General features: G+C 38.6%; 1 protein-coding gene across 1 annotated transcript; it reads right to left on the minus strand.

Moving 5' to 3' along the window:
• Positions 1-1,004: 1,004 nt before the first annotated feature.
• Positions 1,005-12,567, minus strand: camk1gb (calcium/calmodulin-dependent protein kinase IGb). Its single transcript, XM_031741996.2, has 13 exons — positions 12,369-12,567; positions 10,396-10,507; positions 6,992-7,117; positions 6,746-6,820; positions 6,511-6,649; positions 4,981-5,104; positions 4,765-4,840; positions 4,452-4,564; positions 4,286-4,364; positions 3,203-3,290; positions 2,487-2,836; positions 2,303-2,399; positions 1,005-1,982 (listed from the first exon to the last, which is right to left on the minus strand). The coding sequence occupies exons 1-12, from the start codon at positions 12,490-12,492 to the stop codon at positions 2,342-2,344; spliced, it is 1,464 nt and encodes a 487-aa protein (XP_031597856.1). The 5' UTR covers positions 12,493-12,567; the 3' UTR covers positions 1,005-1,982; positions 2,303-2,341.
• Positions 12,568-13,206: the final 639 nt, after the last annotated feature.

Here is a 13,206-nt window from a genome sequence, read left to right on the forward strand (position 1 = left end):
ACTCTTTCAACAGGAGCTAAGGGGAGAAGGAGTTTAGATACACAGTATTTAAAATGTTTATATGTGAAAATAATTACAGAAATTACACACACAGTGACTTTTTTATTTCAGAGATTTTAAAACTGAGTGTTTTACCTGTAACACAGTGTTTGCAGTTAGATTATTCTTGTTGAATCCAGCTTGGCAAATACAGGAAATTCATAAACGGGGTTAACTGAATAATAATGTAAAGCATATACCCTTTAAGTCAACATAAATTTCTCAGCTTTTGACTCCTATTCACATCTTATAATAAAAGCCATTTAAACCTGGTCACAAGGACATGTTTTGTATCTGTTGGCTTACTTGGCTTAATTTACTCCGTCTGGAACCTGCTGTTCTAAGTACATTGCTCCTTGTAATCCTGACTGTGCTGGAAAGGCTGAAGTACAGAAGTACAGCCTGCTAATTGGCTTGTTGGTTAGATTAACTGAGGTTACCAGCTCAGGTTAAATGAGTCCCAGTTTATGATGTATTTATATTAGGATGATGCTAAATAACATGCAAGTTTGCAGAAAGTTGCAGAAATTAACAAGAAGAAAAAAAAAATCTATATTTAGAAAGTAAACACGTCTGACCAAAGCCTGTTTAAACTGTACCCTGAGTTTCCTGTTGCCCACCTGGCAAGGATCCAGTGTGGCCTTCTGCTGCTGTAGCCCATCAGCTTCAGGATTCAATGTGGTGCTAAATGTGCTAAAAAGGATCAGTACTTTGTAAAATATGCAGACCAGCTCATCTGGCACAAGCAACCATGCTACGTTCAAAGTAACTTACTGCAAATCACCTTTTTTTTTTCTCATTCTGATGCTTGCTTTGTATTTTAGCGGCTCATCTTGACCATGCATTGAGCTGCCGGCTGAAATGTGATTGGTTAGCCAGTGTATCTACTGGCAATAGCTTAATTTAATTTGCAAAGTTTACCATTAATTTGTTTCTCAGGAGTGAAGGTAAAACAACCACAGCAAAACAAATGCAGATCCTTTATTTTTGAGTATACAGAGATCCCAGCATAATACATATATAACATTAATATATGTTAAATCCATCATTACAAAGCCACATACTGAGACAAACAGCAGACTGCCCAAAGTAAACCGCTTACAATAAGCGAATAAAGATTTTTAACAATAGACTTTAGCTGAATGTAAAAGTTCTAGTAGGTTTATGGCATTTAATGAATATACTTGTGGCATTTACACTGTTAATGATAGGTTTGTTTAAATATACATTGTTATATATTTTTTTATTTCAAACTTGAATTTGATCTGCTCTATTTTATTTTATTTTTTTTTAAAAAGAAGCAAATAATTAAAAAAATAAATTAATGAAACAATTAACTTAAAGAAAGTAACAAAAATATGAGACAACTTTACCATATTAAATTACATCAGTATGGCTTATTGGATGCAGTAAGCATGCGGTTTTCTTATTCTATTCTATTGTGCTTACAAATGCAGGCTGGCTATAGAAAGTGCTTTACACATGATCAAGTACAATAATTGTCATTGACGTCATTGTGTGTATTATTTTAAGCATGGAATCATGAGCACAAAGTGTTCGGATGATCTGACTTCTGCCCCATCAAAAACCAGTGGTCAGGAACATCGTCACCATAAACGACATGGATAGTCATGCAAAGCCCGGCTAGAGCTGAGCCCATCTCATCCATCGCTTTCCCTCCTAGATCACACAGTTCTGTTGAATACTGTCAAAAATGTTCTGGTTAAAAATGAGACTCGTGCATCTGAGCATGTGAGTTTCGTTGTGGTTTGTGTACTTTGGTGTGGTTTTTGGGAAGCTTCCTAGGCACTCTCTCCAAAATAAAATGCCCCACACAGACTGTGGATCTCCCACACCGCTTGAATCAACCACTTGTTGTTCTCAGTACCTGGGAGCTGCTGACGCAAACCAACTGTATGCTGGGTCAAAACAGCAACACTGACCTGTAGAGGGCAGAAACACATTCAGGGTGAGAAATAAGCCCGTATGGAGCTGAGAATTTAAAATAAAATACACTCAGCATGCTCTAGATTGTTTGCTTTAGGCTCCTCAGGTCACAGCCAGGGTGTCACCACACAGACACTCAGGTGTTTTGAGTTATTCTGCCTGATTTTCAGATTTAAATCAAGAATACCAAATACAATAAATAAATAAAGAGTTCATCTATGGAGATGAACTGTAGTTGAATAATAAAAAAGTATTATATAAATCTGACTATTACATGTATTTGTTCGTTATATCCACATGCTTTAAGTGTACCTACCAGGTAAAATGTTTTTTTTCCATGTAAACTCAGCAGCTTTCACATGATGGCACAAACACCAGTTATGGTCTTGCTATTATTGGTTTTTTTACCGTATCTAAAAGCAAAAGAGAAAAGTTTTAGTCAGCCATAATATAAACTCAAAAGGTCAAAGGTCACAATATGAGATAAAACAGCTACAAACCCATTCAGGTTGGCAGGCTCTGAGTGGTACACATGCTTTCCCTGTTCAGCTATTGTAGGTGCGTGTTGTGTGCTGCACTCGCTCTGACTGGTCTTCAGTGGGTGGCAGTGGCTCTTTAGTTCAACATGGCTTGTGGGCAAGGACATGTGATGTGTCCCCTGCACACTCCCGTTGACCTCTGGCACCTTGGGCTCAACCTTGTCTGGATCAAGATGTTTCCGGTTTTTCGTTGGGGAGGATACGTCGATGACCCTGATGTCTGGGATGCTGGCCTGCCTCAGGACCTGCTCTGAGTGGGCCAGCTGCAGCTTCTTCATGTGGTTGATGGCAACAGCAGCATTGTAGGCTTGCTGTAAAAGCGAATATAAAAAAGAGGTTGAAAAACAGCCTAGCTTCACTTTAGATGTCCTTATATATGGTGATGTTGAGTAGACATTAAATGAAATGTCTTGTTCATTTATCATTGATTGATAAATTGTATATTCATGTTTTAGGATCTTTTCTTCTTTTTTTTACCACTGAGCCACCAAGTGCATTAGATTTCCTTGGCAGTGTATGCACTACATCAGCCCTTAGTGCCCTCAATTACTAAACAGTATCTTATTAAAATCTCCCTGGTCAGGAAGGATTTAGGTTGGCACCCGATTAATCTACTATAAACTGCAGGTCCTCAGTAAGCTTACCACACTGAAGCCAAGACATTAGTGAAGACTAACCTTCCACTTGGACTTGGCAAAGTTCTTTTGAATCTGAACGCTGACGGAATAGTAGATGTCCTGGCTCCGAGCTGTCTTCCCAATAATCCTGGAAAACGAATGACGGCACAGAAAGCTTAAATTTATTTTAGGTAGAGATTAATTCTGAATGCATTTGTAACTGGTGCTGGGCAGGAAGACTGATGCCTCCTGTGTGCAGTGCCACTAAAATGTTCATTGTAGGAAGTTATTTTATGATTTGAACTATTACACATTAACTGTTACAGCGTAATAATTCAGTGACAGTTGTGAATTTTGCTCAAGTCATGCAAATGTACTGCACTAAATGATTTACTTATATTACAAAAAGGGGGTCATTAATAAAAGATTATACATAATTATTGTTTTGTCATAACTATACTGGTACAATGGTGGGTTTTCATGTCTTGATGCATGCTCAATCATGCAGGTAAGTAAATCCCCAAATGCTGATTATGTTCATCTGGACGTAACGTTTTCAGTGATGTCTTCAGTCTCAGCTGACTGCAGGTTTGATTGCAGCCATTCCCCAACTCTGTGTAAATGGTACTCATGGCCATTGATCACTGGTCTTTGATCAATGCTCATTAAATTTGCATATTAATGATCAAGGAACTGACCTCCCAGCCCATTGTTTCTTCAGCTGTGCTAGTTTCAGTCATTATGCAAATGAAACATTTCTGCCACTCAAAACTCTACGTCCAGATGAACAGAATCAACTTTTGGGGTGGGGTTTCATATTAAAAATAATCAGAATCTCAAATAATGATGTTTAAATGCTTTTTTTTTGGCTGCTTTTGGCGTTGGGTCATGTCAGTGAGAGCAGATGTCCCTAATGTGATAGAGGATCTGATAAAAAGAGAGAAAACGCTAAATTGTTTTGTTGAAGATTGTGAATTAACTTATTGTCAGATAAATAAGGATTACAGTAAACTATAAATAATGCCAAAAAGTCAAAAAACATGTCAACATGGGTGAAGGGAGCATAATAAGTTCTATTTAATGCATGAAAACAGTATTTAGACTAAAACTTTCCATAATACAAGTCAAATGAGTGATAGTCACCATGGATGTCTGAGCGCCAGCTCTGTAGTGTAGCGCATCTTGGGATTCTTCTGCATCATGTTACGAATAAAATCCTTGGCTGCAGCAAAACACAATAGATACATTAGAGCTTAGACAACGCTGAGTAGAAACACAGTCGGTGTGAGCCATCGTTCAGTGTAATCACCGGATTCAGAGATGTCGTCCCAGAATGGTGAGTCAAACTCATACTGTGCCTTCATGATCTTGGAGAAGAGCCGTGTCTCACTTTCTTCATAAAAAGGGGGATAACCGCAAAGTCTGAAAAAAACAAATAAATACAAACATTTAGCATCTGTGAAAAAAATCCCCTACATGGTACATGTGTGGACTCAACGTGCTCCATTTTTCTGTATATAGGTAACTGTGTCATTGCATAAGACACAGCTGGGGCCTTTAATCTGATAGTCTTGTTACTAAGAGAAAAATCTGGAACAGGTGGTGAATAGCTTTGTACTTACAGGATGTAGGTGATGACTCCGATAGACCAGCAGTCAACGGCGTTGCTGTAGGGCTTCTGTGCCAAAACTTCAGGAGCTGGTTAGAGAAAATTTTAAAGCTATATCAGTGATTGCTCAAAAAGCATGTGAAGCATCGGTAACATGCAGGATGACCCGCTTCGAGACTCTAACTTAGTCAGTGTGAGATTATTTCTCTAGAATGACATGTTTTCTTACCAACATATCCGGGGGTGCCACAGGCTGTGGACATGATGCCATTGTCTACCATCTTTGACAGGCCGAAATCACTGATCATGATCTTGGAGTTTTCCTCCTGGCTGTAGTACAGGATGTTCTCGGGCTGCACCAGGGAAAAAAGCAGAGACGAGAGCTGTTCACACACTGATGTCCTCAATGAAGAACTTCTCAAATAGTTATTTTACCTGTAGTGGAACAAATTCTTAAATATCTTAAGCAAGAGGGGTAAAAAATCAAAGCAGTATTAACTATATGATTAATGAGGTCTGGACTTCAAATAGCAGTTGAGCTTTTGGGTAACTACTTTTTTGCAAAGGTAAAACCACTCTTTATTTCTATGTTAAGATTATTTCTCTAAGAATTTCTCTCATAAATTAAGTTATTCTGATGAGCTAAAAATTAAAAAAAAACCTTAACATATGACCCCATAAATGATATTCAGGTATGGATAATTAAAAGATGGATAAGTCACAATGGGTACTCTGAAGGTAGCCAGGTTATTCCATCAATAAGCTGATAGTTATAGATCCAGTAATTCATTAACTTTTACAGTTCTAACTCACAATCTTACCAGATAGTTTCTATGAATGCCAGCACTTCAGTTTCAAGCACCACTATGAAAACCCTTAAACTTCACTTTTGACTAACATATGTCTTTTAACCTGCACATAAAAAGTCTCCAGGAGGGCCCTCTTTCACCTGCATAATACTGTCAAAATGAAGAACATTTTCTCAGTGTCTGAGTGACACTGAGAAACTAATCAGGCCATTTATTATTTCTAGGCGGGACTATTGTAATTTCTTGTTACCTAACGGCTCCAGCAGTCTCCAGCTGAGCCACACAATGGAGTTAGTAGCAAAAATGATTCTCTTCATTTGCCCATATTAGATTCTCTTCATTGGCTCCCTGTGAAGCACTGAATTGGTTTTGCTCCAACATGTCTTCAAGTCCTCATAGTAGCATATTTTCCCACTTTAGAACTGCTGTCAGAGAGCAGGTTTAATTGTGGTTCCTCTAGTTTAGAAAGTACAATGTCAGGTAGAGCCTTCAGAAATCCTCTCTCCTGCGGCTATAGACTCAGGCTGCTGGAGGATTTCCCGTGATGTAAGGAGAATGTCTCCGCCACATGTATATCATTCATTTAGATCCTGCTATTGCACGTTATTGTTTCTTTCCTCGAAGTGTATATCTCTGTCTTTAAAGCTGAATGTTCCTGATGTTAAAAGTCCCATCAGCCAGCCAAACACCATTTCATTTTTCATCTCTCTATGGACATCTTTTCCCTTTTCTCTGTCACCTTATCCCAACCAGTTTCCCCCTGAGGTCTCAAAGTGCTTGATCAAGAGGAAAATTGTTGGGCTTTTCTTTATAATACTGTATGTTGTGTCTCTTACTATCTAATGTACCCTCGGGTTTAAGGAGTACGGATGATACAAACGAGTCAAATGTGATGTAAAGGAGAAAAACCACATATTTCACTGGTGTTTGGGATATTATCAGAGTCATACCTTCAGGTCCCGATGCACTACTCCGTTTTGGTGCAGATAGCTGACGGCCTGCAGCACCTGCTGAATCACTCTGCTGGCATCCTTCTCTGAGTACACCCCCCGATCCAGGATACGGTCAAATAGCTCACCGCCTGAAACCCTGATACAGAGCCACCACCAGCATTAAAACTATATCCTCATTTTCCTTTTATCGTGATAATTTGATAATATTGGACACAAAATCTGGAATACTCACAGCTGCATGACAAGATAGTAATGCGTTCGACTTTCATAGAAATCCTCCAACCCCACAACGTTCTCATGTTTAATTCTGTTTGAAAAAGTAACATGATGCTTTCATTATGACATTGCTTTTATACCTATCACAAAGTTCCACATACTTTCAATCCAAACAACATCCAAAAAAACCCCACATCAGTGGCAATCCTCCTCCTGTGCTCACTTCTGAGAGATGAAAGCTGGAGGCTCACATGTGAATTACCTTCGCAGCACAGCGATCTCATTCTCCAGATTCAGATCCCTCTTCTGTTTCTTTTTCACACACTTCATGGCAAATGTTTTTCCCGTCTTCTTCTCCTTCACCATGTAAACCTCTGAGAACGCCCCACTGTTCATTAACACATAAACACATATTGAAAATAGGTTACTGATGATGCCTTCACTGATTGCTTTGAAACAACACACAAAGTCTCCCCTGGTAAGGGGAAATGAGCCTTCTCGCTTATTACAAGAGGGCCGTTGTTAATAGAATATGGGCACATTAACAACACAGAACATTGGACTCCTGTGTGTCTACTTTTATATTGCTCTCGTGCAACTGGGAGAAGCTATTGCTTCATTCAATTTCTCAATTTGTGCATACATTAAATGTTATTGGTTTTCAGCCAACTTTTATTTGAAGGGCTCGTGTTTTAAACACATTATTTTTTAATTAATGACACATCCCATTTTTATTTTCTTTATGATTTAAAGTATAATAACGCAAGTCCCATTTCCTGAATGAGGAAGTGCTGCAGGCTTAGTAGGACATTGGGAAATAGGCTGTTTTCTTCCTGCAGAGTTAGGAGATGAGACTGGAACATTCATTTCCATAATTTTGTTTGTTTTTCTTTTTAAGAACATAAACGTCAGACAAAGATGTCCTCTCTCACATTACTTCACACAGATGTGTTCTCAGTACTGGAACATTCTGCTTGGTTTAGGTGACTAAGCTCCCCGGACAGAGCCTGCAAACACCTACTCTCTAGCTGTGTATTCACCAGGTAGTTACCTGTGCTATTCTCAGAAGTACAATCGGATATACTGATTCATACTGATTATACTGGCTCATATTGACTCATACTCACTTACTGTACTATGAGGTTGAATGTTTATTTCCAGTTTGACATGATACATCTACATACATGCATTCTCACGAGCATCTCTGGTGGGCAACGTCAAGTTGAAGGATGTTGTAAACGTGAGCAAATGGTTTATGTTGAATAAATGATAAAGAGCTGGTTAGCTTTGCTTAGTTTGGAAACCGAGATAAGCAGCTGAATTTACAGAGACTGTGAATAGTGTGGAGCCTTCCATAAACCATATGTATTTTTGTATAGATAAATACTAAAGCTATAAAAGCCAAGCTAAGCTAACTGCGCATACAGGTTTAACTCTAATTTACTGTATCAGCAAGATAATCAAAAAAACATTTAGTCCATTTAAAATTTTGTTAGATAATTGCATTTAATGACTTTAAAGGCTTCTGTTGTGTAACCGTCATTAATGACTTAGTTTTTTTTCTCCCTGTCGTATTGCATCATTTAGGAAACTTCCTGATACTGACTTCTTAGAGACCATCTAATTTAAAATCAACTCAGGGCAGAAATAGCAATATCAAAGGGTTTAATTAAGCTCTTGTAAGGACCTCTGTGACTTAACAATTCACATGTCGGGGGCTTATTATTGTGCGCTGTGCTCCTGTGTCCATGCTATCTTCAGCGTTGTCTGGGAATAGTTGTTCTACTGGGTGGATTAGGTGCTTTATCCCTGACGCTAAGGAAACGGTGGCAGACTCCAGGCACAGAAGGTCAGCAGCGGACCATGTGTAGGTCAGGTCACAGGCAGGTGTCAAGGGCTATCGGCAGACCACCTTTCCCACGTTCATATAAACTCTAATTCCAGCTCAGGTTGGCAGTCAGGAACAAGCAGTCCCTTTACCATTATAGCACCACTTTACATCCAGTCCCTGAATTGCTTTAATTTTTGTTTCAAGGACCTACTTGAAAAAATACTTTGACTTTCAAGAAAAATTGCTGGTCAAGACCTGAAAATGAAAGCTAGGCAACAGCCATGATCAAAAAGATTAGGAGCAATCAGAAATTGCAAGAAATCACTCGATTGTGTGAATCTGAGTGCTTAAAATTCAGTACAGACTAAAATCGCACTGCTTTTCAATGCACTCTGGTGGTTCTTCTTAACCCCGAATAAACTCAGTCCCTATTTCCAGGAAACCATTAGGATGCTGTTTACACAATGTCTGATGAGGCCCAGTGGGAAAGACTACATAATCTCCAGTCCCTTCTGGAGTCTCTTGCTTTTATTGTGACAGAACACAAAAAATCGAGACTGTTCACCCGGGAATGGGCATCATTCAGAGAGTTCACCGAAAGCAAACTTACTGGGTGGCTCAGACAGCAGTAATCCAATCTGTCTTCTCTTCTAGGGGAGGTGCTACAGAAATAACCGCATTACAAGTAATTTTAAAATTTGTTTTCCCACTTTTATGTGAAACTCTTGGTTGTTCAAATTGTTTGGGGGAATAAAAGTAATTGGTGTAGACCAACAGAACCGAACTGAACCAAATTAGATAATGCTCTTTGCTCAGGAGGGCCTTGCCTCCTTCACAGTCCAATCATTGATGATGTGTTAGATAAAACCTCTTGGCAGCCTCTTCAGCCCTCAGCACAGTAAGCTCTATTTTCTCACTCTGGCAGCACTCTAGCTTACATCATGATTTAATGTTAGTCTCTTATCAGTAGTTCTCCAGTCTATTGCAAAATACTCAACACTGCGACTGGTTTTTATCACCGTCGTGACAAAAATTAGGTGAGCGAGTGTCGACTGAATGTGCACAGTACAAAGTTAGATGTTAGAAAGCAATAACATTTGGTGGATTCCTATTTAGTTTTTATTTTTTAATTGCAAATGAGCCAGCGCCTCTGGGAAGCATTTCTCATTCATTCCAGCTCTGTTTTTCCCTTCATAGAAAATTAAATTGTCCTAACTTTGATAAATATTGCTGCTTTTTTTTAATTTAAAGTCATGTATCACGTTATCACATTATCACAGTTTTCCTGTGCAAGCCTCCATCATATCTTGGCAATCAGTCATGAAAACTTTGAGAACCTCAATAACAAATCTACTGTCTTATTATTTGTGACAGATTTATAAACAGATATTGACATTTTCCTCTGTTTTGTTTGTATATAAAACTAAAAAGCAACGATTTGCAAATTAAAAAAATTACAAAAAAATTGTGAATGAACTGCTGCACTGATGCCAAAGCCTGGATCCCTCTGGAAAATCAGCCTAATTGTCTAACAGCTAGAGCATCTTGCTGCCAATACTTAAGTACAGTAAGCCTTATCATGTTAATCCAATCAAATCAGTAATCTGTCCTCTAATTCAAACAGCATGCTGATGGCTATTATCATGCCAGCCACTGCAGTTCATATCAGTATCACTAAAATAAACCATCTAATGGTGCAAAGCATTCGCCAAGGAAGAAACTCAACGTATATGCAAAAAACTGTTCAGTTCCTTGAACATTTAACATAAACTAAACATAAACATAAACATAAACTTTAATCAAAGTCATCTTACAGTGAGTTAAATGATACTTACGATCCCAACTCTTCCATGAAGTCAAAAACCTCTTGGATGTTTTCAGTGTTCTTCTTCCACACATAGTCGGCCTCTTGACGACCCATGTCTGCAGGCGCTTTGCCAGGGAATTCTTTTTGGTTTTAAGGAAAAACGAAAGACAGAAGAATAGATGTCACTCAAAGGCGAAAGCTCCAAACTCCCCCTATTTCCTTAGTTTATTTGCATGCAAATGCAACAAACAAAAACCATGCAGGCTCAGTATTCAGGCTTTCTCATCATTGTAATCGTAAACAAAAAAGTCCTCTGGGATTATTGAAAAGTCCTAACAAAGCAGCTATGAAGGCTGACACGTCTGCTGAGCTGCTCAGACTGTCTACAGGTGGATGCAGCCGGTGAGACTGCTTTTGTCAGCCGGTCTCTGTCTGGCTGACAAAAGGTTAGCGCACTAATCCGTGCTCTAACTAGCACACAGGGAGGTGTAAAGCTATGCCGGGCTTGGCCCACATCAGCACCACATGATGCTGTATCATAAAGCTGTGTATCAACAAGGCTGATACATAATCTAAAAGCAAATTTGAATGAAATGTGAGACTAGTAAGTCACTTTTGTTTCCTGACATTAAAAAAAATCATTTGAAAAATAAAATAACCTTTATAACGGTTGTAAATGAAACTTAAAAAAAGTAAGAAAATACCTTGCAGCTGAGGAATATATTCAATATAATGAGAAAAATACTTATTTTCTCAAATGATGAGCATCTAAAACAAGAATGACTTGTTGAGTAGAACTCAATGTACTGAGGAGGATTAGGAACACTTTAAAAGGACAAGTTACTCAGTCTGATTTCCTGCCCCCTTTTCTCTTATATAATGGATTAACTCCTGATCTGTATACCTGACCCCATCGCAGGTAAAAATACTTCGAACAGCCTAGAACAAATGATTTTAAATGTGACAATACATTTTAATTACTAAAGTGTACTATTACCAAAGTGGTATCTGCTGACAGTGGTATTAAAACATAAAATATATGAATAAAAAACAGTGTGAACTAATCAATTCAGATTTCAATTCAGTGTATATCCAAATTTACCAAAACCTACAGTTCCGAAATATATTTATTCTAATAATCCAGTGTCTAGATTTTGATACATACATATATAGACAGTGATGAGCACTGAGGATCTGATATGAAAGGGGTTTCCTGTTGTTTACTCCTCCCCTGCAGTACTTCTTTTCATCCTGAGCGTGTGTTGATGTTTTAACAGCACAGATCATAACGTAAAACTCAGCAGAAACCACAGTCAGCCACGCAAAACCTAATTTGCAAAGTCAAAACCTGCATCAGTGATTTACATTTTAATACATCCGGTTCCCTTTACGAAAACTTTCACCTTATCTTTGTCATATATTCATCAACTTCACGCTTAAAGCCCAGCCACACGTTTCTGCCCTCATGCAAAAAAAGGAGGAAAAAAAGGAACATCCACGTTATCTCACGCATAGGCACACCGATAAATGACGTGACTAACAGCACGGAGACAGGCTGCTCTGTCCGTAAATGACAGCAGATATGTCCCGTGCGGTGCCTCGCGATACAGCATCGTGCATCATACCAACAGCTGAACCAAGTTCGCTGCGGCATCCGTGGAAAGATCACTCTGCGGCAAACAGGCGAATGATCAGATATTCAGATCAAGCTTGAAGCACACATCTGCCACGCCTGAGCAGAAACACTTCTGAATATACACACATAAATTTACTCAAGACTCGTCTATTCAAGATGTTAATGCAGGACGTTTAAAAACTACCCAATTTACGCGCAGAATACAAATTACACATCACTGGCCCTCTGCCTCATTCTAGGCCGGAAAAAAAAATCTCCAAACTGCAGCTCTTTAGATTTAATTACTGTAGTGGGAGACATCTGAAGACGTATAGTTAATTTGATAAAGAAGAGGTTCATTCATCAGCACGCTGACTGAGACTTACCTAGATACTTTGCGCGGTTGGAGCTCTGCTCTGACTCTCCTGCCAAAAGCTCACCGAGGTCTGGGGAGATTACTTTATCTGGGACCTTACAAGTACCTGTTGTTAAGTCGGAGATTACATCCATGAAGATAGCGGATGGGAGGGGCGGAGAGTCTCACAGGTGCTCATTGAGACTTATGCCACAGTTGAGGCTGATGCAGTCGCTGCTGCCGCCGCTGCATCACATCTTTCCACACAGTTTCAGGTTTTATAGAAAACAGCGCTTCCTGCGTAGAAACGGGCTCCTATTGTAAAACAGCACGATTCATGTAAAACAGCCCACGCCGTGCTCACGACAAGCAAGTAGGCTGTATTTTAAAATATATGACGACTAGTTTTTATGATGCTCAATATAAAATAACTTAATAAAAAATATGACAATTTATAAAAGCTTTATACACAGGTTATGGTTGTTATGCAGAGTCTTTTTAATGTTGTGTTTAAATGCTGAATGAAAGTGGATTTTCTGCAGCTCTGTGACACCAATGAAGAGGAAAGACTTCAGTAACAAAGTGAAGATTGGTATATACATTAGTTATACATTGGTTAACAATTTAATTAATTAGCAATATTAAATTCAATTTAATGAAGTTACTGCCAGTGTAATAAATAATATCCCGGTGTTTTTATAATGTATGAATGTTTTGTCTTTAAAATTAGATAGTAATTCAGTTGGATGTAGTGCAAATATTTCCAAACATTATGTCTACCTGTAAAATATTAATGATTAATTAAAGTGGACCTATTGTGCTCCATCTTCATATTTTCATTCTTGGACTCTAGAGCAGGTTTGCATGAT

Source organism: Oreochromis aureus, linkage group 20 (assembly GCF_013358895.1).
Source record: "Oreochromis aureus strain Israel breed Guangdong linkage group 20, ZZ_aureus, whole genome shotgun sequence".
In the NCBI taxonomy this organism is placed as follows: Eukaryota; Metazoa; Chordata; class Actinopteri; order Cichliformes; family Cichlidae; genus Oreochromis; species Oreochromis aureus.